At 32.4% G+C, this 25,201-nt stretch overlaps 1 protein-coding gene and 1 pseudogene across 1 annotated transcript; one reads left to right on the top strand and one right to left on the bottom strand.

Moving 5' to 3' along the window:
* Nucleotides 1–1,992: 1,992 nt before the first annotated feature.
* Nucleotides 1,993–15,741, top strand: LOC139863087 (serine/threonine-protein kinase Nek1-like). The gene is given in 15 exon segments (XM_071851730.1): nucleotides 1,993–2,133; nucleotides 3,356–3,445; nucleotides 3,627–3,693; nucleotides 4,049–4,114; nucleotides 4,575–4,621; nucleotides 5,410–5,455; nucleotides 12,164–12,244; nucleotides 12,320–12,362; nucleotides 12,438–12,487; nucleotides 12,615–12,682; nucleotides 12,684–12,723; nucleotides 12,978–13,051; nucleotides 13,202–13,253; nucleotides 13,849–14,274; nucleotides 14,973–15,741. Coding segments are annotated over 14 exon segments (1,797 nt in total). The 5' UTR covers nucleotides 1,993–2,133; nucleotides 3,356–3,359; the 3' UTR covers nucleotides 15,624–15,741.
* Nucleotides 15,742–17,294: 1,553 nt separating this feature from the next.
* On the bottom strand, nucleotides 17,295–22,169 carry LOC139861792 (autophagy-related protein 13b-like; annotated as a pseudogene).
* Nucleotides 22,170–25,201: the final 3,032 nt, after the last annotated feature.

The following is a 25,201-nucleotide window of genomic DNA, read 5'->3' as shown; positions in this document are numbered from 1 at the left end:
TAAGATTAGACCTGACAAGTATATATGGAACACAAATAGGTGAATAACCATCTCTCCTAAAATCAGATTAGTTTAACGTACCCTTCTCACATTTTGATTGTCAAATAGATACATGTGTTAATGACATAAAATAGTTAGTGTAATGAGACTATGAGCTGGTCAATCTGGGTTATGATCTTTAGTAAGAAAAAAATTCAAAAAAGTCAATCTAAGAATGCTCAAAAACAGTTGTAGAAGATGATCCTGAGACATATGGATTACCTGAGCTTAAAGAGTTACTAACGGCAGTGGCGGAACCTGAATTTTTCTCCGGGGCGAGATCATATATGTAAAAGAAGAAAAACTATTAAGGAGTATAAAAGAAACGTAAAAAAACGATAACCTATAGGAAGAAAAATATAAATCTATAAACGAAAAGGGTGTACTTTATATTTGAAACAAAATATTATCACTATTCATTAGTTAATAAATCAATAGAAGCATAAGGCAAACTATTAAAGAACACTCCACAAACATTACAATTTACTGATTTAGCAACTTCATTGAGGACTACATGCTCATTACGGAGTATTTAATTTAATACTGAATTAAACAACTCACAAATTTAATAGTATAAAAAAACTTCGAAACAATCAACTTGATTTAACGAAAGGGCTGCAACTAAGGAAAGCTGAAACATAACGTATATGGAATAACAAATTGTAGCATATAGAAGTTAGAAAAAAAAATACCTCATATATACCTCATACTGTAATATACTCCGTAGTCATAACATATACGTACTCCCCCATAATCACCTGAAAAGATTGGTTAGGATGCAAAGTTTGTATATGATCACCCTAATCCTACCCAAAAAAGACCATACCTGCACTCAATTGAGTTTTATACTTGTTCATAATACTTGATCTATCGGCGGAATCCAGCGTCTTTATTTAATTCCGGTAACCAGCAGGCATGTTCTGTTCCGATTACCTGCTAAATATTATAACACGAGTTATACATAAATCGAAGATTTATTCAATATACATAAAAACCCTAGATCTTCAAGATGGGAGTATATATTATCTTCTTAAATAGATAAAACACATTCTTGATTAACCCAATTTGGAGCGATCTGATTATTATACCCGATTTGGAGCGATCTGATTTTTATAGAGGAGATAACCATTTGAAATTTAGGTTTCAGAATTGATTTAATGGATAGAATACAGATATATCGTGAATAAAAGATTTGAGAATTTGGAATACATAAAGTGAAACGGAAGGATATCAATGTAATTTCCTTTTTTGCGTGACGTTTTTGATCATGGGTGTACGTAACTTTTTTTTTTTTTTTTCAAGGGTTGAGATTGAAAGGTTGAATTTCATTCAAGAGGGAAGTCTTTCCCATCAAGGATTTTTTAAAAATGAGTTATGTAATTAAAGTTTTGTAATGATAGATAAAAGAGAAAGAGATTCAACCATAAAAAAAGATTAATAAAAATTTTGTTTTGGATTGATATAAAAGGAAGCTAATACTGGTAATCAAAAGATTTAGAAAATTGATTTTATCTAAATTGTAAATGTAAATCATACTACAACAATAGTTGTACCTTACACATACGACCGACGAAACTGGAGTAGCAGCAGACACATAGTCTGCTAATGCTCCCCTACCCCCAGACCACCACCCTTCCATTGAAACCTTACATCAAAAACACACACACACACACACACTTCTGATTTTAATCTCAATCTGAATTCTCAATTACAATTACAATTACAATTTCATTTCAAATCAATTCAATCGCATATCGCATATATTCAGTGAAACAATAGTCTTACAGTGCAAAACGTCAGGTTTCAGATTCTACTCTTCTAATCTCATATTGAACAAGTAATATTCATCCTCTTCAAATTCAGCTAAATGTATACGTATATATACACATTATTGATGTATTTTTGAGTTTGACTCTTATCGTTGATTTCGATTCAGTAACTGTAACTGCATTTGAATTTTTTTATTTTTTTTTTTAATTTATATTTCGGTATGATTCGCGATGTATTTTGGTGATTCGTGTTTTTGGCTTTGATTTCAGATGATCCAGTAGCTGCTGCTGCTGCGTCTTTTTCTGATTAGTTTAATTTTTACAGGTTTGGCTTCCTAGAAACCTACATTTATTCTTCTTTTAGTTAAATCGAGCTTAATTTCGTTTTGACTTTTGATGTGTTTAAGTATAAATTTATTTTCTGTTAGTTGGATCTCTACTTGTTAGATTCGAATATAGTGTTCTGTTCCGTTTTTGTGATTTAGTTGCTATTGTCTAATAATACTTTGTAATATAGACAAATTTTGGCTTAAATGAGACATCTATGCACAAACTAGTCATAAGTATAATTTATTGCTGTAACTATCTATATTTATATGTTTTATGAAATATAAATGGTGGTTGAAAGAGGCACATTATTGTTTTAGAGTATTCATACTTAATGTTTTCTTTAAATTGAAGGGTGATGAGTAATTTTCTTATCTGTTATGTTTTCCATTAAAAAATTGGTGATGAAGGGACACATTGTTGTTGTAGGTTACATATACATGATGTTTGATTACATTTATGAAATACATATTTACATTTACAAATCATTTTAATAAGAAACTGACAAATTCTGGTTGGTGTTTTAATTGGGCAGTTAGTGTTTGTATATTGATGCTTATACATTCGGTTGGTGAGGGTATGTAATTACGTTAATACTGCTCGATGTTTGTTCATCTTAATGGACTTTGGATGATGTATACAAGTAACCAATAAATTCTTGTTATATATATGTATATATATTTTTTGAATTTTGAATATTTACTGTGTTGTGATTTTCACAAATGGTGATGGGGAGGTGGATACAAAATGTTTAATATGTTTTTTTTTCTTCCATAAATGGTGGGTAGGGTTTGATTGTAGTGAGCGAATACCGGGTTGTTGTAGCTTACTAACACCAAGTTTCAAATTTATCTTCTTGTTGGTGGGTTAAAATAAGCAATGCTGTCATAATTCATTATTTATTAAATTACATGTCATGCCTGATATTCATTATAGCTGCAGTACTCTTCTGCTACTATCTTTTAGGTTGTTAATGAATTTTTTCTTCTTCTTTTCTATTTTCTCTTAAGCTTTTATTAAAAGAAAAGCTGGCTTATTGTGCAGAGATGCTTATTTTAAGTGGCTAATTACACTGAAATTATGTTCTTTCTAATTGTGTTTTTTACTATCTCAATTATTATCATATAATTATAAAATAAACTATCAGGGTTTTCTATTATTGTATATATATGGACAGCTGGAAGTATCTTGTTAGTCTTGTTACTGTAATGTGTTGTTAGCTACATGGACCAGTACGAAGTGCTCGAGCAAATTGGAAGGGGGGCATTTGGTGCCGCCCATCTCGTACGACATAAGCATGAAAAGAAAAAGTAAGGACGAAACTGAAATTTACCAACATATTCAATTTGTTTGTTTAGAGTCCCACATTTATTAATTTTTGTACTTGCTTCAGTATCATAATGTGCCATATGTTTATTCGGTGATGTTTTGTTGCATTTTCCTTGACATCTAATGATTCTTTATCTCATTCCATGTCATCTGTATACTAAGGTATGAGTTGAAAAAGATACGCCTTGCCCGCCAAACTGATAGAACCCGTAGGTCTGCACATCTAGAGGTTGGTTACCGTTACTTTAAACATCCTGCAAAAATTTTTCATAATACTGTTCTGAGGTATCAATTATTCGGAATGCGTATGAGTTGATTGTTTTTATCTTTTTTGCTCCATAATCTCTTCTTACTTAAAACATTGGATTTTATATTTCCATACATTGACTTTTCTTTAATATTACTAGGTTATTGATTCCTATGTATTTGAATTATAAATATTAGCTAGGCCAGTTGTTCCTTAAGTATATGTTTGCTATCTATGTTTTAACTTTGTATGTGTTTTCATTTAAACAGTATCTGGTGATCACGTCAGATAGTTAACTTTCAAATATGTACACACTAATCCACCTCTCTATGTGTAGATGGAGCTTATCTCTAAAATGCGAAATCCATTTATCGTGGAATATAAAGATTCCTGGGTTGAGAAGGTAAGAGTGTGAAGTTTTCATCATTCTTTATTTTACTCCATGCAAATTGCTTTTGTTTTAGTTCAAGATACTTTCATTATACTGAATGAAATCAAACTGCAGCATCATATATGCTGAATTTGATATATTGATCTTAATCGCATAGAGCTTGTTACATATTTTTTATTCTTGTTTAGTTTTCATTTATACATTACCTGTATGTGCTTTGTTCCTTGAGATATTAGGGGAATCATGGTGTATTATACAATCTGTCATTTTGGCACGTCTGATCAAGATATATACTGGGCAAAGATTTCTGATCTCATACATTTTGTTCACAAAGCAGGCTCTATAAAATACAGTTGCTTATATACGTGACAGTATAAAACTAAAATAACAGTCACGAGTTTAGAACAGTGGTTTCACAATGACATTATAAAGCAAAAAAGTTACTGTTAATTTAATTATTATCTTTTGACAGGGATGCTATGTGTGCATTATTATTGGATATTGTGAAGGTGGAGACATGTGAGTATTTTCTAATGGTGTACCCTCAAATTATAATCATAATGCTACTCTGTCAGCACACGGCTGTAGTTATTGAGTCGACAGCAAGCGTCGATTTATGTTAGAGCCTAAATTAAATTTCAGGCAGGATTTAAAACCCATGGAAATTTGATTTTAACATTTTCATGGCGTCTAAATTTATTTTATTTTTTCAAAAAACGTTTTCCTACTTATTGGCCGGAGGTCCACTCGGAAGCAATCTCTCTATTCGTCAAATAGAGAGAGGGATGACTTTCTCTACTTTTGAGAGTGATTTCACTCTGGGTGGAGAAATGACTTGTCTTTATTCTCGGTTAGGGGAAAGATTGTCTACATCTCACCTCCCTCATACACCACTTATGTGGTATTGGGTTTTGTTGTTGTTGTTGCTACTCTGTCGGCACTTTTTAGGGAGTACTCGGCAATTCGGGGAGTACTCGGATGTTGACCAAGTTTGATTTTGACCGAGTTATGACCCATTTTTATGAGTAATCCCGAATTTTGGCTGAGTTTGATCGAATTGTGACTGAGTTTGACCGAGTTTTGACCGAGGTTCACCGAGTTTGACCAAGTAATTGAACCGAGTACTTGGACCGATCTTAAAATCGAGGACTCGGCGAGTACTCACCGAGTAATTAAACCGAGTACTCGGACCGATCTTAAAAACCGGGAGGCGAGTACTCGTCGAGCTTTAAAGACTTCTACAACCCTGTATAAGATAATAGAATGATGGTGGTAATTGCTTAATTTTTTTTTAATTCCTCGTGCAGGGCAGATGCCATTAAAAAAGCGAATGGCATGCTTTTTTCAGAGGAGGTACATATTATCTTGCTTTTGCTACGACTCTTCTTCCCTCGATGTGTATTTTCTATGATCTGCAAGTCCATTGCACTTGATTGTTTGTTGTTGTTGTTGTTGTTGTTGTTATTATTATTATTATTATTATTATTATTATTATTATTATTATTATTTTGTAGGCTTATAACTTCCTTTAGTGGCCTGGTTCTTGACTGTAGACTACTAATAAGTATATAGAGGGAATATGAGAGAAGTAGGTGTTTTATATATATTTTTGGTGTGCACCTTATGTGCTCATAACACACATATATATACTCAAAAAAAACTAATATACAATGTTTATAATAATAATAAAATTAGCATCCATGACTTTTATAACACTCCCTCTTGGATGACAATTTTATTATAGAATAACTAGTACTGCCTCGTTAAAAACCTTGCTAAAGAAAACCCATTGGGATAAAACTTTAGCTAAGGGAAAAAGAGTGCAGCATAGAGTTGACTCCCCCTCAAGTAGGCAACGCCTGAATTGTTACATCTTCTGAACATGCCTCATGCCAATATTATGAACGTGTGTTCTGAAAATAGCAGTTGGAAGTGCTTTGGTGAAAAGGTCAGCAGAGTTTTTGCTGGACTGAACATATCTCATTTCAATCTGGTTGTCCTTAATGAGATTTTGAGTGTATGAGAAGAATCTAGGAGGTATGTGTTTTGTTCGGTCACTTTTGATATACCCTTCTTTCATCTGTGCTATGCAAGCTGCATTATCTTCATATATAGTTGTTGGACTTTTATCGCGTTCTAGTCCACAAGAATCAGTAATGAGTTGCGTCATTGATCTCAACCAAAAACATTCCCGAGTAGCTTCATGTAATGCAATCACTTCGGCATGATTTGATGATGTTGCAACAAGTGTTTGTTTTTGAGAACGCCATGATATTGCGGTACCTCCATTTAGGAATACATATCCATTTTGAGATTTAGCTTTATGTGGATTAGATAAATAACCTGCATCTGCATAACCAACCAAATCTTGTTTTGATTCGTTAGAATAAAATAATCCTAAATCAGTAGTTCCTCGAAGTTATCGAAATATGTGTTTGATCCCATTCCAGTGTCTTTTGGTAGGAGCTGAGCTGAACCTTGCCAACAAATTAACTGCAAAAGAAATGTCAGGTCTTGTACAATTTGTAAGATACATAAGAGCTCCAATTGCACTAAGATATGGTACTTCTGGTCCCAGGATATCTTCATGATTTTCACAGGGACGAAATGGATCAGTGTCAACATTAAGTGATCTAACAACCATAGGAGTACTTAATAGTTTTGCCTTGTCCATATTAAAACGTTTTAAAATCTTTTCAGATATGTTGTTTGATGTACAAGTAAACCATTAGGCATATGTTAATTTGTAAACCAAGGCAATACTTGATTTTTCCGAGATCTTTCATTTCAAATTCTTTCTTTAGAAGTTGAATGGCTTCATGGATCTCTTTATTTGTTCCTATGATGTTAAGATCATTAACATAAACAGCTATGATCACATATCCGGATGTTGTTTTCTTAATGAAAACACATGGGCAAATAAGATTATTGGTATACCCTTTGCTTATCAAGTAATCACTTAATCGTTTATACCACATGCGACCCGATTGTTTCAACCCATATACAGACCTTTGTAACTTGATTGAGTACATTTCTTTGGGTTTTGCATTGGTTGCTTCTAATACCTTAAATCCTTCAGGTATCTTCATATATATATATCACTATCAAGTGATCCATAAAGATAAGCAGTCACAACATCCATGAGATGCATTTCTAAATTTTTAGAAACTGCCAGGCTGATTAAGTATCTAAAAGTAATTGCATTCATAACAGGAGAATAAGTTTCCTCATAATCAATTCCTGGTCTTTGAGAAAAACATTGAGCTACAAGTCTAGCTTTATACCTTGTAACTTCATTTTTCTCATTTCTTTTTCGTACAAAAACCCATCTATATCCCACAGGTTTCACATCTTTAGGTGTGAGAATTATAGATCCGAAAACTTTTCTTTTATTGAGCGATTCAAATTCAGCTCGTATTGCTCCTTTCCAATGATCCCAATCATGTCTATTTTGACATTCCATGACAGATTTTGGTTCTGGATCATCATCATCATTCATGATGTCATATGCAACATTATATGAAAATATCTCATCAAGATTTTTCATTTCATTTCGGTTCCATAATATTTTTGAATGTGTATAATTGATTGAAAATTCCGTATTGACATCATCAATCTCCTCTGCAGAAGGAGTATTGATTTGTAGTTCTTCTTGAACACTTTCTTTTACCTCATTATCAACTAATTTTCTTTTTCGAGGATTTTTATCTTTGGAACCAATTGGTCTCCCACGTTTCTGGCGTGGCAAAGACTCAAGAATGACATTATTGCCAGTTTTTGGAATTTCAATTCGAGCTGGTGCATTTGCTGCTGGTATATATGATTTAGTCACTCTTTTTGTATCTGTAAATGCATCGGGCAATTTATTCGCAAGTTCTTGCATATACATTATTTTTTGAACTTCGATCTCGCATTCTTTTGTGCGAGGATCAAGATACATTAATTGAGGTTCACACCATGAAACATCATTTTCTTTATTTTTTATTTCTCCCCCTAATCTAGGGAATAATGTTTCATTAAAGTGACAATTAGCAAAACGTGCTGTAAAAACATCACCCGTCATGGGTTCAATATATCTTATTATTGAAGATGTTTCATATCCAACATATATTCCCATCCTTCTTTGAGGACCCATTTTAGTGCGTTGTGGTGGTGCGATAGGGACATAAACCGCACAACCAAATGTTCTAAGGTGGGAAATATTTGGCTGATGGCCAAAAGCAAGTTGCAAGGGAGAATATGTATGACTTGCGCTTGGTCTAATGCGAATCAATGATGCAGCATGCAAAATTGCATGGCCCCATACAAATACTGGGAGTTTTGTTCGCATTATCAATGGTCTAGCTATTAGCTGCAATCGTTTAATTAATGATTCAGCTAAACCATTTTGTGTATGCACATGGGCAACGGGATGTTCAACAATAATCTCAATAGACATGCAAAAGTTATTAAATGCTTGAGACGTAAACTCACCGGCATTATCTAGTCTCACCCTTTTAATAGTATAATCAGGGAAATGTGCTCTCAATTTAATAATTTGAGCAAGAAATTTTGCAAATGTCATATTTCGACTTGATAATAGACAAACATGAGACCATCTACTAGATGCGTCTATTAGAACCATAAAATATCTAAAAGGTCCACATGGTGGATGAATTGGTCCACATATATCACCTTGAATTCTTTCAAGAAACATTGGTGATTCTTTTTCAACCTTAAGAGGTGATGGTCTTATTATCAACTTTCCAAGTGAGCATGATGTACATTGGATAAGTGCATCATGATGGATCCTTTGATCCGCCAATGGATGTCTATGTGTATTTGTATTATTCTTTTCATCATTGTTGATCCTGGGTGGCCTAATCTCTCATGCCACAAACTGATCATTACAGGATCACATGATTTTTCTTTAACTACCACATTTACTTCAGGTACATTTATATGTGTATAATGTAAAACAGAATGAAGTCTTGGTAGTTTTTCAATTACACGATTCTTATCAGTGATACTTAAATATTTTTCATTTTCTGTTGTCACTGACTGATAATCATATCCATTTTGGTATATGTCAGAGAAACTTAACAAATTTCTCTTTGACATGGGAGAAAATAAGGCATTATTTATCAGAAAATTCGTACCGTTTGGTAACATGAATTTTGCCTTTCCCATTCCTTTTATTAAGTCCATAGGACCTGATATAGTATGTATAGTTCCTTCCGTTGCTTTCAAGTCTGTGAAATATTTTTTAGATTTGAGTATGGTGTGAGTGGCACCACTGTCTGCAATACAAATATCTCCACCATTTGACTGATTTTTTACTCCAGCAGTATACATCATGAACTTCAAAAAAAAAAAAAAATGAGAAACAAATAATGAGTACATAATTCATCAATATATTACATTCAAAACATGTTACAAACGATAGCACATAATAAGAAAATATGTAGTAAACTAGATATGGTGTAGATTGAAAATCTACAACCATTTATTTAACGGAAACATATAATAGGATATCTATATATATATAGATATTAGAAATTTATTCATTAAAGTAGTCACAAGTTGGCTCAGTGATTTTTGTATCAAGGTCATCCACAAGATTTGCTTCTTTTCGTTTTCCTTTTAGGGATTCTTGATACCGATTAACAGAATGCTGATTTGTTCGGCAGTTTTTAGACCAGTGGCCAATTTTACCACATCGGTAACAAGAATCTTCAACATTCTTTGAAGAGCCTTCTTCAACATTGTGATTTGTGGGATTGTATGGTGTTTGAATTTTATAATTTTGTGGATTATTATTTCTTTGTCCACGACCACGACCACCACGACCACGACCACCACCACGACCATTACCATAAGGGTGATTTCGAACATAGTTATGATTTTTATTATTGTTATGGTAATTTCCATGATGATGGTTTTGGCCAATATGGCCACGACCTTGTCCACGCCCTCGTCCATGTGCATTTCTTCTTTTATTATTATTATTGTTAATAGCATTAGCTTCAGGAAGCACCGGTAGGACGAGATTCTTGATTTTTCATCAGTAATTCTTTATTAACTTCTGCAATTAAGAGATAAGTTTGAAGTTTGGAAAAAGTTTTATAATTCTGCAATCTTAAATTTTCTTGCACAGTTATGTTTGCAGAATGCATTGTGGAGAAAGTTTTCTCCATCATATCAGCATCACTTATTTCTTGACCACATAATTGAAGCTTTGAACGGATCTTGAACATGGCCGAGCTGTATTCACTTACCTTTTTGAAATCTTGGAACCTTAGATTTCTCCATTCTTCCCTCGCAGCTGGGAGTAATATTTCCTTTTGATTATCGAATCTACTCTTGATACTTTCCCATAAAACATGTGGATCTTTGATAGTGAGAAACATATTTTTAAAGTGGTATCAATATGTTTGCGAATAAAAGCAATTGATTTTAATTTATCTTGATCGGAACAAGTATTATTTTCTTTTAAAGTTTCTAGAATACCCAATGATCCAAGATTTATTTCTACGTCCATAACCCATGATGTGTAGTTTGTTCCCGATACGTCTAAGGCATCAAACTCAAGCTTTGATAAGTTTGACATTTTCTATTTTCAGAAAGATGAACAACATAAATCATAATCATAATCATAATCAATTTTTTTTTTCATAGACAAATAACAACATGAAATTAGAATTAGTTTAGATTCATAAGTAGCAAACAAAGGAATAATGGTATGATTACAAATAATAAAACCATAAGGGAATGATAGAATATAGGTTCATATTATATTATTAATAATATTATTATAATATATATTAAGTTATTATAATATATATTATTATTATTATTATTATAATATATTTTTCTTATTTTAACTTTTAAGATTTACTTTTAATAAAAATACAAACTACTTTTTCTTATTTTAACTTTTAAGATTTACTTTTAATAAAAATACAAACTACTTTTTCTTATTTTAACTTTTAAGATTTACTTTTAATAAAAATACAAACTACTTTTTTATTTTAATTTTTATTTTAACTTTTAAGATTTACTTTTAATAAAAATACAAACTACTTTTTCTTATTTTAACTTTTAAGATTTACTTTTAATAAAAATACAAACTACTTTTTTATTTTAACTTTTAAGATTTACTTTTAATAAAAATATAAACTACTTTTTCTATTTTAACTTTTAAGATTATAAATTTAAGAATAAACATTAGTATGCATGAAATAAATAATGATTAATTGCATAAGTAATCATAAATGTTAGATAACATATAAAGACCCCATCGTATTCGTATTGATCGGAATTAATCTCGACCCATGGTACCGTGTTGTCAAATGACGTGTTGCGTACATAAAGTACCGTGTTGTCAAATGACGTGTTGCGTACAATCATGAGGTCTTATTAACATAAATATAAATGTTAGTGAAGTTAATAAGAGTTAGATTACAGAAAATATAATTCAGGCGGTATAACCGACCATATATAACTTAAATAACATAAATATAAATGTTAGTGAAGTTAATAAGAGTTAGATTACACAAAATATAATTCAGGCGGTATAACCGACCATATATAACTTAACATAAATATAAATGTTAGTGAAGTTAATAAAAGTTAGATTACAGAAATATAATTCAGGCGGTATAACCGACCATATATAACTTAAATAACATAAATATAAATGTTAGTGAAGTTAATAAAAGTTAGATAAGTTCTTACCTTGATTAGTGACGTGTGCTTACTTAGATAAACCTTGATTATACGGAGCACTTCGTGCTGATAACGTGTTATAATTTTGTAGGCTTATAACTTCCTTTAGTGGCCTGGTTCTTGACTGTAGACTACTAATAAGTATATAGAGGGAATATGAGAGAAGTAGGTGTTTTATATATGTTTTTGGTGTGCACCTTATGTGCTCATAACACACATATATATACTAAAAAAAAACTACTATACAATGTTTATAATAATAATAAAATTAGCATCCATGACTTTTATAACATATTATTATTATTATTATTATTATTATTATTATTATTATTAAACAACAAACTACTCATGCAGAAACTGTGTAAGTGGCTTGTTCAACTCCTAATGGCTCTCGACTACTTACACTTGAATCATGTTCTTCACCGTGATGTTAAGGTTTGTTCAACAGATTAAATCACCGTTGATTAATTTTCTGTGGACCATCAAATACTTATGCTTAGCCTTTCACAGTGTTCAAATATATTCTTGACAAAAGATCATGACATACGTCTTAGTAAGTATTTTTCTCTAAAATTTATTCTGGAGTTGAAACAACGTGATGCCTTATCGTCAATTTTGCATCTTTTAGGTGATTTTGGACTCGCCAAGATGTTAACTTCAGATGACCTTGCCTCCTCCGTGAGTGATGTCTTTCTCAAAGATGGCTCTCAAGTTTGAGCTCATGATGTTTTATTTATTTATTTTAATATAAGCTTGTATTGTATTAATGATATTTTCTCACCGTTTCATGTTGTTTGTATATTAGGTGGTAGGAACTCCAAGTTATATGTGCCCTGAGCTTCTTGCAGATATACCATATGGTTCAAAATCAGATATATGAAATGGCTTGCCATAAGGCTGCATTTAAAGCTTTTGTAAGTTTTTTCAGTTTTTTATTTTTTTATTTTTTGGTACAATTAAATTATTTGTCATCAAATTCATTATATTTGTTGTTACAAGGACAAAGTTAAAAAGCATTCGGCCTAGGCACTTGGAAATATATTCTTTTCTGTGGGGAATTATAGATTTGAAGTGTTGTTTGTTGTTTCAATTCTGTGGGGAATTATCTGTGGCGTTATAGTTTTTGGAGGCTCCGAAAGCTAATGACTTCCGTTTTTTGTATAAACAGGACATGCAAGCACTGATAAACAAGATCAATAAGTCAATCGTGGCACCACTTCCAACTAAATACACTGGTGCTTTGTGAGTCATTATTATTTTATTATATTAAATTATATGTAATCACGGATTACACTTGATTTTATAACTAGCTAAATATCTGATTAGTATTTTAATGGTACATCATCATTATGTTAGTAGTGAAATCTATTCATTCTATCTTTTCTGTTTCAGCCGAGGCCTTGTGAAAAGCATGCTGCGAAAAAATCCAGAACTACGACCTAGTGTATATACACTTCTCCTTTAATACATTATTATGCAATGCAATATACAAATACAATTATACAATTACAAATGATTCCAATCATATAATCAACTTTTGCATCGTGTGAATAAGAATTATATGTTAAGAAACTCTTTTTTTTCTTTTTTCTTTTTTTTCTTTTAAATGTGGCAGGATGGGTGGGTTAGATGATGACTCAAAATGGGTTATGTTTATTATGTGTCAATTTTTATGGGAATAGAGGCTGGGTTGGGATTATACGTATACTTTTTTGTCTAGTTATATCTTTTATTTGAAGTAAAATAATCAATACATAAATTACAAAAACAATATTATTAGTTAATAAATCTTTAAATAAAATAATCTAGGAGCTTTAATGAATTGATGATAGACGTTAGGCGATTTCGTCTTGTTGATTCATCTGAGCTGTTCACTTTATATGAGTAACTCTTTTTTTATCCGTTTGAGACAAGACAACTAAAATTAACCCAATTACATCTAAATGGGTTGGAAATGCCACATCTGCATCCAATATAAGATCTTGTATATATACTATTACTCTATGTATAATCATTAATGTGTATGTTTGGTTTGTTAGGCAGGAGATTTACTGAGGCATCCACACCTACAGCCTTATGTGATACAGGTCAATCTTAAACTTAATAATCCCAGGCGCAGCACTATATCGACTCACTGGACCGAATCCGATTTCACGAAGAAAACGAAATTTTCTGAGCCCGTTTCTCTTCGTCCAAAATCCAAAGATAGACGACAATCATATGCAAATGATAGAACTTTAAATCCAAGCATATCTTTAGGTGATCAAGGTTCTTCCTTTACAACTAAACGGGTTTTAGATTCACCTTATTACTTGCACCGAAGAACGGAACGGATGTCTATTGGAAGCATGTGTGAAGAGTCACCGGTTAGTAAGAATATTGCTTCTAAGAACCTTAGGTTTACTTCACCAAAGATCTCATCTGCACCTAAAAAACGGACGGAGCTCTCAAAGGGTCGTGAAATGGTAAGACAACTAAATATTGATAAATGCAGTATTGCCTCGTTATACTTATATACAAATTATCAAGTTCATCGTATGCATTTCTTTAGTACTAGTAACGCTCGCAACTGGGCATATCTGAATTTGTGTATACATCTATACATTTGGTGATCTTGTTCATCGGTTCGTTTTTTTGGTTTCCTTTGTTTTTTCGGCTTTGAAAATTTTGGAGGCCAAACCGAAAACAGAATCTGAAATCAAATTCAGTTTCAAAACTGAAACCGAACCTAAAAATTACTATAATTTAATTAACATAATCATAACAAATCGATTTTAAAATCAACTTTTAATTTTAAATAGATTTTTTGTCAATATATATATAATTTAATATTTATTAATTGATTTCGGTATTTGGTTAAACCGAATTCGAAAAAGTAAAACTAAAAACTGAACCGAAAGCTGAATTCAAATTTAGTTATGTTTTTTCCCGTTTTCGTTGGGTTTGAAAACAAATATTGGAACTTTAAAGAAGGTGGATAACAGGGTTGGGTTTGAATGGGTGTATTCTAGTGTAGGTTGAAACTTGTCACCAGGTTGATAGTTGACCATCTCTTGTCATTTTTATAAATAGTTTAAAAAGCCTATAATATGTAATATGCTTTAATTATATTTATAAGTTAATATTTTATAGTGCTAATCTGAAGTATGAATCATTACAACAGGTACAAGATACAAATTCAAGAACTTCAGTAAAACAGTCAGGTCCAACGAATAGTAGGAGGGCATCTCTGCCACCAACTAAAAAAGGCATACATGAAAATTTCTCCTATGGAAAAAGCACTGGTTTCCTGGAGTGCATAAACTCCATGTATGTTTCCGTAAATGCCCCTAGACTCGATAAAATGGTTGAATTTCTTCCAAACAACGACCACTTTATTCCCACTCGTAGAACATTAATTACGTCAGCACAAGAATCATCCTCACCACCATGTGATCGCTCAATCATGAAAGACAAATGCATAGTTCAAGCCGTTGATACAACATTCGCCAAATACAACTCCAACTCCCCAACTGAATGTCATGAATCAGGCAGTGATTGCTCAGACCAAAACGCAACGGCGGGTGCATCAAGTCGAACCTCGTCATATATGCGGCGCAGACGGTTTGACACGTCATCACAAAAACAACGGGCCGAAGCATTAGAAGGGCTGCTTGAATTTAGTGCAAGATTGTTACATGAGGAAAGATTTGAAGAGCTTGGGGTGTTGTTGAAACCATTTGGGCCTGGAAAAGTTTCTCCTAGAGAGACTGCTATTTGGTTGACTAAAAGCTTGAAGGAAAATAAATTGAAGCAAGAGGAACAGTTTCAATGATCAAATGATTATTATGTTTGTAGAAAATTCTTTTCTTATTTTCATTATATACAGCCATGCAGGGACATATTTTAGAATCCGAATGATACGAATACGAATATGAATATGAATATGAATATGAATATGAATATGGATACAATAGATGAGGATTAGGAATATTTATTGAATCTCTTGCACCAAATATTGATATTGGCACGTAGCGTACTGACCTTAGTTTAAATCTCTGTATTTTTCTTCGTTACAAAACATTGCCTTCCTGCTTGCTATCTTGACATTTTTATTTTTTGTTTTTAATCATTCGACAATAGGAGCTGATAAATAAATGGTCATTAACAGTTGGTAATTAACCTCAGTTAAAATCTTTGTTGATTACGCCACGGTCAAGGGGGGAAAAAAAAAAAAAAAAAAAATTAAGTAATACTTGGGTCATAAATTGTCTAAATGAATTGGATAAAAAAAAATTAATGTTATGATCCTAAAAAGTTATAAAATGTGTCTTAACAATTTTATTGCTACCATATCTCATGATTATTTCACATTAATTGCAACTAGTCTGGATCCGGCCTGCGCGATGCGGCGGGGGCTTTCGGCATGTATATTCATATTTAACATAACGTTGTGTATTTACAGAGGGGAAAACGACTCATGTCTTAAGCGCCGTTTTAAATGTCGTTGTCTTAAGCATTTTTTAAAAGTGTCCGTTTCTAACGTAGTCAGTTTCGTTTTGTTCATAATTTTTTTTCGAGTGTAACGGTGCTGTCGGAAAAATTTAACTTGTAGCGAACAGAAAGATACGGGCTGTCGTTGTATTAAGCGTTTTTTAAAAAGTATCTGTTTCGCGTATAGTTAGTCCCGTTGAGTTCGTGAGACTTTTTCGAGTTGAACGGTGGTCTCGAAAAAATTTAACTCGCACCGAACGAGAAGATAGGTCCTGGTATAAATTCGGTGGATTAGTTTCTTTTATTTTAATAAAATTATACATTTACACTTTCTACCCCTGAAAAAGTGTAAAGTTGAGGGGTTGTTATGTAAATTGAGCCAAAGTCGAGCGACCGATTGTAGTGTGGACGCAAACTCAAAACTACAATCCTAAACAACCTAAACTACACAATTGAACATGACTTTTAGCATATAAGGGATAATAATTGCATGGTAAAATACTACATGTATTTGAGGTGAACACTATTACTAGGAAGACTATACGAGCCCAAGCTCGAGCTTTATATCTGGAGTTCAAACAGGCTCGCGAACCTAAATGAGCTTTTTATTTATATACGCTAAATTACTAATTTATAATAATATAATATATAATATAATTTCTTAATAGTAATAGTAATAGTAATAATAATAATAATAATAATAATATAAAGTTAAAATATTAATAGTAAATCTTATTGTATGTGAATAAAAAATACGTAGCACACAAAATAAATATGTAATATAATTAAATAAAAAATATTAACAAAATATATTACGTAATAAACAAGTCGAGTTCGAGTCAACTCGAGCGGAGCTCGAGCTTAAGATATTAGGCTCGAACCGAGCCAAGCTCGAGCTCTGTGAATTCCAAACGAGCTGAGCTCAAGCCTAGTGGAGCTCGGGTTCGGCTCGGCTGTTTAAACCCCAACTGATTATTTAACAAGATTAGCACATCAGTTATCAGTTTGACGTTTGTGCAGAATAATAGTTTTCCCACTTGATAAAATGTGTAAAAGAAGAAACCAAGTAACATTCCCAGATTATATTCCATCTGTTCATAAACGGAATCCATAAGCAGGACCACAATACTTGATGCAGGATTCCGTTAACCAAATTCACTGGTTGTATCAAAACTACGATATATACCAGCATGTCAAATATGTACACAGACAACACCGAAGTCACAAAGCGAATATTGATCACGCCGAACTTGTGAAACATTATAAAGCCTAGCCTAAAAACAAACTGGATCTCCAAACCTTGTTTCTAGGACTTATCTGATTGCCTCAACAAGTGTTTCATGTCAGTGTACACTTTCAGCTCCTGTAATGCATCAGAAGTGGTCTTGATTCCAGAAACTCTCGAAAAACCAAGTTTGAGGAATTTCGAATCTGATTGAACACATTTTCGGGCCTCGAGAGTTTACCCATGTTTTGTGTTCGATTCAACTCTTGTTTAAGAGGTGGGGCTTTTTTCAGCATCTGAACAAGAGCACCAACTGCAGCGTCCTGTGATTTTCTTGGTGTAAATGGTCCTAGACGTTCATGTGGGGTCCCCAGATTTTCTGATCGATCGGATGAACCAGGTCTGCAAGACCACAGAGCGTCACACTTACTACTAAATATGTATGGCACAATACGTGTAACGTGTACCTTGAAGGGCACATGATAACACTATTATTGCATTAAAATTTCTAATTGTAATAATTATTTTATATATACTTCTCTTCCATATTCACCCTTACTAAATCAATATTTAACAATTGAAAATAAAGGGTAAATATGGAAAATCAAGTAAAACAATAACCATATCATTCGGGATTTTTGTTGGGACTACAATATTGTGTATAATAATGGTCTTATAATGTTCCTTTAGGGCACATGTTAGATAAATCCAATAAGTATATAATAATCCATAGATATATACATTGTGGGCGTCTATATGAATAATGACGAACAAGACAGTGTCAAGTAATTGTGAAAGTCATTTACCCATTGATGCAACTATTACTAGATAGTTATTCTACTTATATTAAGATTATTGTAGGTGTTTGGCTGTAAAAACTTGCTATGAATGATGGAAGATTTAGCTTTGTTGCTAGGATAACTATCTATTTGTAGTGGAGATATGTTCTGGTTAACATATGTGTCTTATTTGGATGTTGTAGATGATATTGATTAGTGATATATGGCTCCTTTAAAAAATCAACTCTTCATTCACCTATTGATCCACAGACCCACATGTGGAAACGCATACTATACTAAATGCCACTAGAATTAAATAATGCTGATTAATACAGATATGATAACTACTAAAATTGGCCAATACTATACTAGTGTATTACTCCGTATAAATAAATCATGATTATAATAAAATTAATATTACTATTTATCACTATTTATTTGTCTTCTCTCTTACATAAGCTAAGTATCAATTTTCTAGGCAGGATGAATAGTGTTAACTACTTGCATAGGTATAGACATTTTTTAGTAAAAATCAAATAAAATTTAATACAACAATAAAATTTAATACAACAATGTAGCCTAAGTAAACATAATTTAAACAAAAGAACCATATTATCTGTATTCTGCTAACGTTAATTGTAATCTTTACAAGTTAAGTATAGACTGACATTAAAGTGAGATGAAAAAAAAAAAAGGTTGAAAGCAGCATATCTTTCCAAGCTTGTTATTTTACTTTATCAACTTGTAGCATTAATTTTTTTTGCATAAAAGATAATACAAATAACTTGTAAAAGAATGTTGTAAAAAAAAAAAAATTAGCTGCAACCTTGATCCCTTTTGTGAGCCAAAGAATTTGGACTGCTCAAAACATGCATGACCACATTAATTTTTGTAACCTAGTAACTTCTTGTATAATGAGGTACCAAAAATTGTTTCATAAAGAATGAGATTAATTGATAGGATCTGTTATCAAATTATTCTATGGTTTTAAGCACCAATACGACACAAAGCAATCAGAAATTTATCTATAGTTCACACCTAGAATACCTTATCACTTGCACCTTAACAAAGAATCAGCAAACAAAGCCCTAGCAGCAATGAGCCCAACAGTGTCACACTTACTGAAAGAGTAATTTAAACTAAGATAGAATAGAATTAACTAATGTTTAGAGCTTACAATTACATTCAATTAAGTAGTAGGTCACTCATTTATAATTCAATCTAAGCATCACAATATGACTAAATTAACACACTTTCGGAGGTCATCATTATTCAAAGATTCAAGTTTTCCTTATATTCAAAGTAATATAAGTATATGACCAAATTAGATGAGAACATAGGCCCACAAATCAATGACTTAATAGTGTAGTGGATACATACCTGCTAACATGATCCATCGTTTCATCATCATCATCATCATCATCCAGCACGAAGGGACCTGAAAACTCGGAATCATCATAACTATCTTTGAACGATAACCTATTAAAGCTTCTGGATAAAGATTTTTGCGGAGAGCTATTGGATGAAATCTTCACAGCAGATGGCCTTGCAATCTCTTCTCCGCGCAAGGATAACAACTATAACAAGTATAACATTAGTAAGCCATTTTAACGCATAATTGTACGTATATCAGAACAAAATATTAAGATAGTGAATTATCAAAAGATATTTTATGTGAAATGAACTATCCCTTACGTAGCAAGCTCCTTAATATGTGGCCCATACAACTAACGTTATGGCGGGCATTTGGAACTTCAGATATACGCAGCATGAAACTGATTACAATATATAATTATAATAATCTTGTTATCAGCTATTATTAACCAGATATATAACTACAAATTGTTATGTATTTGTCATATTGATGAAGTATTCAAGTTTAAACTCAACAAAATTAAAACTTTTATCAAATATAAAACAAGTGTTTGTGAAGTCTACAAAGTTAGTAATCATAAAACACACTACTGTATGCAATTCAATTAAATATTGGTTTTATAGTATCAGAAAATTGAAAATGTGAGCAAACAGGGGTAAATTAATTATGTTTACATTTTCTAGAATAACGAGTGTTGCTACAGCAGGTGTGAAACTAAGTATATATAGTATATAGTAATATCATGATACACACAAACATACTTATTGAATAAGTATGGCGTTATAAAATTACCTTGCCAGCAGCAGTAGCACTCGGATGCATACCCGAGCTTCTCTCCACTAAAGAAAGATTTGGTCTTGCAACTTTATAAGGAGGCGAAAAGGGTAATACCGTCTTATTGGAAGATAAAGGCGCATGTATATAAACAGGAGCACTATCGGCGCGTAACAGAACCTTCAACATATTGTTTCCAATGGGTGGCGACGGGGATTGAAATGGTGAAAAGTTTGGTGATGGCAAATACTCGTCATACCCCAAATCTTTAGCATGAACATGAACTGGTTCTAATAAAGGGTAATGTGAACTAGTAGTAGTAGGTGGACGCTGACTACCAAATTTCGAGCGCAAAGTTCGTGACTCCGAATACGTCGGCGAAGGTGAAGGTGAAGGTGAAGGCAATGCTGAAGGTGGAGAAGCTCTACTAGCATCATAACTCCAACTGTGACGTCGTCCAAACGGGGATGAAGATGGTGAATATTGCAGCATTGGAACAGATGGTAATCGCTTTAATGGATCAGCTAAAGGACTACCTACGTAATCAGGTATAAACTGTGGGGACATCGGTGTTGACGACTCAGAAGTGGTATCAGAAATCAAAGGTAGATACATCAATGAAATGCAAAGCTTACCACAAGAAGTATCCACAGGTGTGAATGTATATGGCTGCATTTCAGCCTCGTCCCTACGTAAAAGTGGCTCAACAGAAGAAGACACCCTGTGAATTAGACTAAACGATCGAATGTGGCCCGATGAGTTTATCTCACGAAAAATTTTATAAGCAGGTAAAAGCCTAAGAGTAACATAAAGTGATCTTAGCAGCAAAATTGATTTCTTATACAACGAATGAGAGCTCGTCGAACTAGACCTTTTACTCCCTGAAGATCCTTCCTTACATCCTTTCTTACGTTCGTACTGCACAATCCATCTTTCAATAACTATCTCACTTGTTCCATCACAATTAAACTCATCAGAATCCGATTTCCATACAATCGGAAACCGCTCTTTAGAGGATAACTTTCGGTCAAGCCCTAATTTAGGAGAACCAGTAATGTATTCCCAATTAACAGGTCTCTGAACTAGCACAACATCAACAACCATAGGTTCATGATTACTCTGCCGCCAGAAATCGATATTTTGGAGTGCGGCAGGGCAGTCTCTTAGAGCTAAATTGAACCACTTATCTCTAGGTCTCATACTAGAACACGATGAAGCTGATGAAGACGGTGAATGCAATATTTGCTCACCACTGTAATTCCTAGAAGACAAAAAAGGACATCTAGATTCAAGTATTATATGTAAGCTTTTAGCAAAGAATTCAGTTATTATTTGTTCCATTTTTGCAGGTTCAGAGAGTGGATTAATCGCCATAATCACAGTATTTTGTTAATAAAGCATCAAATCAATCGAACGCGGTAACTGATTAAAACCTAAATTCAACAACGTGATGGAATTAAGTAAACGAATAAACGTATGGAAGGTTAGTAGTATATGGATGATCAAACCCTAGGTTATAGAAAAAAAACAGTAAAAACAAGGGTTTAACGGTGTAATGAAAAAAGGAAGTCAGTTATAGAGATAGAAGTTGTATGTATATGTACAGGTGAAACGATGAATTATGGAAAAAGCAATTGTAGTATCTGGAGGAGGATCCGAAGAATCATCTGAAGAAGACGACTCCATGAGAGTAGAACAAAGAAAAGAAAGAAATTGAGCCGGGTCTTTCATAGGATTGGCATAGGGCGGGCTTTAGAGATAGATGGGTATCGGACAGGAGGTTTAGGCCGGGCATAGCTAATTCAGTTCCAAACCTGATTAAGAAATTCCGTCTCAAACCCGAACTCAAATTTGGCTGTCTCCATTTACTACTAACTAAAGGATTTTGAGTTTTTTCATGGGTATTCAGGTCCCGTTTTATTTAATAACTATCGGGTAAACGAGTTTTTTTACAATTATCTGAGTCTCCAATTATTTTATATATATATATATAGTGGTAGAATCAAGAGAGAAGTAATCAATCGGGGGGAAGCGGTGGGAAGCAAAATTTATTTTTTTTTTCCATTTTTTGAAAAAACTTTGTTCACGAAGATTATAGATTGGATGAAAATATGAACATTTAATAAAGACACTTTGTGATAAATGTTTATATTTTGGCGGAAAAACGCTCGAAGAAGCAATATATAACAGTTATCGTGTTTTTCGAGCATATGTTGAGGTTTTAGATATTAGGGTTTAGATATTAGGGTTTATAGGGTTTAGATATTAGGGTTTAGAAATTTAGGGTCTAGGATTTAGATTTAGGGTTTAGATTTAGGATTTAGATTGAGTTTTTAACACGAACGGTTTAGAGTTTAGGGTTTAGGGTTTAGGGTTTTGGGTTTATGGAATAAACCCAAAACCCCAAACCCTAAACCCTAAACCCTAAATCGGGCTAAATTTTACTTCCATAAACCCAAAACCCCAAACCCTAAACCCTAAACCCTAAATCGGGCTAAATTTTACTTCACAAAACATGAAGAAAAAAACGTTCACATTCTTCACGAACAATATTATCTTGAATGTTATTTTTGTCGATTGTTTTTCCGCCTAAATAATAACATTCATCACGAAGTGTCTTTTCTAAATGTTCATATTTTCGTGCGATCTTGATGCCGGAAAAAAATGCAAAAAAAAACGAAAATTTTTTTTTTCTTCCACCCGCTGTAGTGACCCGAACTTTTCCATGTTTATATATATTAATTGAGATTGATATTTACATGATTAAATGTTTCCAACATGTTAAGCAATCAAACTTGTTAAGACTTGATTAATTGAAATATGTTTTATATAGACAATTGACCACCCAAGTTGACCGGCGATTCACGAACGTTAAAACTTGTAAAAACGACATGACGATATATATATGGATATACATATGGTTAACATGAGATTATTATAAGTAAGTATCTCCATAAGTATATTAACAATGAGTTATATACATATAAACAAGACTACTAACTTAAGGATTTCGAAACGAGACATATATGTAACGATTATCATTGTAACGACATTTAAATGTATATATATCATATTAAGATATATTAATATATCATAATATCATGATAATATAATAATTTAACATCTCATTAGATATAATAAACAATGGGTTAACAACATTAATTGAGATCGTTAACTTAAAGGTTTCAAAACAACACTTACATGTAATGACTAACGATGACTTAACGACTCAGTTAAAATGTATATACATGTAGTGTATTTAAATGTATTAAAATACTTTTGGAAGACTTCAAGACATATATCAAAACACTCATACTTAACGAAAATGGTTACAGTTACTTTTCCATTCTTTTCTTTCATCAAGAATTCTAGTCGTATTCTTACCCGTATTATACACAGCTTCAAAACGTACTTACTATGAGTATATACCAATAGGAACTAGCATGGGATTCCACTCTTGATTATGTCATGTATGACTAATCAATTTTAACTTCTACCATGAGCTAGTCAACTAACTAGAACTCCTTTTAACCCCACTCACCACTCACCAATTACCACTCATCATTCACTCCATTTCACTTCCAATTCTCTTTCTAATTCTCTCTCAACACACACACACACACACACACACTATTATGAACGTATTTTTCCAGTAGTTAATCATCATCTTTGTAGTGACCCGTACTTTTCCATGTTTATATATATTAATTGAGATTGATATTTACATGATTAAATGTTTCCAACATGTTAAGCAATCAAACTTGTTAAGACTTGATTAATTGAAATATGTTTCATATAGACAATTGACCACCCAAGTTGACCGGTGATTCACGAACGTTAAAACTTGTAAAAACTATACGATGACATATATATGGTTATATATATAGTTAACATGTTTTTAGTATAAGTATGTATCTCATTAGGTATTTTAACAATGAGTTATATACATAAAAATGAGACTATTAATTTAAGAAACTCGAAAACGATATATATAACGATTATCGTTATAACAACGTCTTACTAGGTACATATGAATCATATTAAGATATTGATACACTTGGTTAATTATATTAAATGATAAGTAAATATATTATTAAGTGTATTAATAATGAAATACATATGTAAAAATAAGACTACTAACTTAATGATTTCGAAACGAGACATATATGTAACGATTATCGTTGTAACGACATTTAACTGTATATACATCATACTAAGATATATTATATATCATAATATCATGATAATATAATAATTTAACATCTCATTTATTATAATAAACAATGGGTTAACAACATTCAACAAGATCGTTAACCTAAAGGTTTCAAAACAACATTTACATGTAACGACTAACGATGACTTAACGACTCAGTTAAAATGTATATACATGTAGTGTTTTAATATGTATTCATACACTTTTGAAAGACTTCAAGACACTTATCAAAATACTTCTACTTAACAAAAATGCTTACAATTACATCCTCGTTCAGTTTCATCAACAATTCTACTCGTATGCACCCGTATTCGTACTCGTACAATACACAGCTTTTAGATGTATGTACTATTGATATATACACTCCAATGATCAGCTCTTAGCAGCCCATGTGAGTCACCTAACACATGTGGGAACTGTAGTGACCCGAACTTTTCCATGTTTATATATATTAATTGAGATTGATATTTACATGATTAAATGTTTCCAACATGTTAAGCAATCAAACTTGTTAAGACTTGATTAATTGAAATATGTTTCATATAGACAATTG

Source organism: Rutidosis leptorrhynchoides, chromosome 8 (assembly GCF_046630445.1).
Source record: "Rutidosis leptorrhynchoides isolate AG116_Rl617_1_P2 chromosome 8, CSIRO_AGI_Rlap_v1, whole genome shotgun sequence".
Taxonomy (NCBI): Eukaryota; Viridiplantae; Streptophyta; class Magnoliopsida; order Asterales; family Asteraceae; genus Rutidosis; species Rutidosis leptorrhynchoides.
This window is presented reverse-complemented; position numbering and strand designations above follow the sequence as displayed.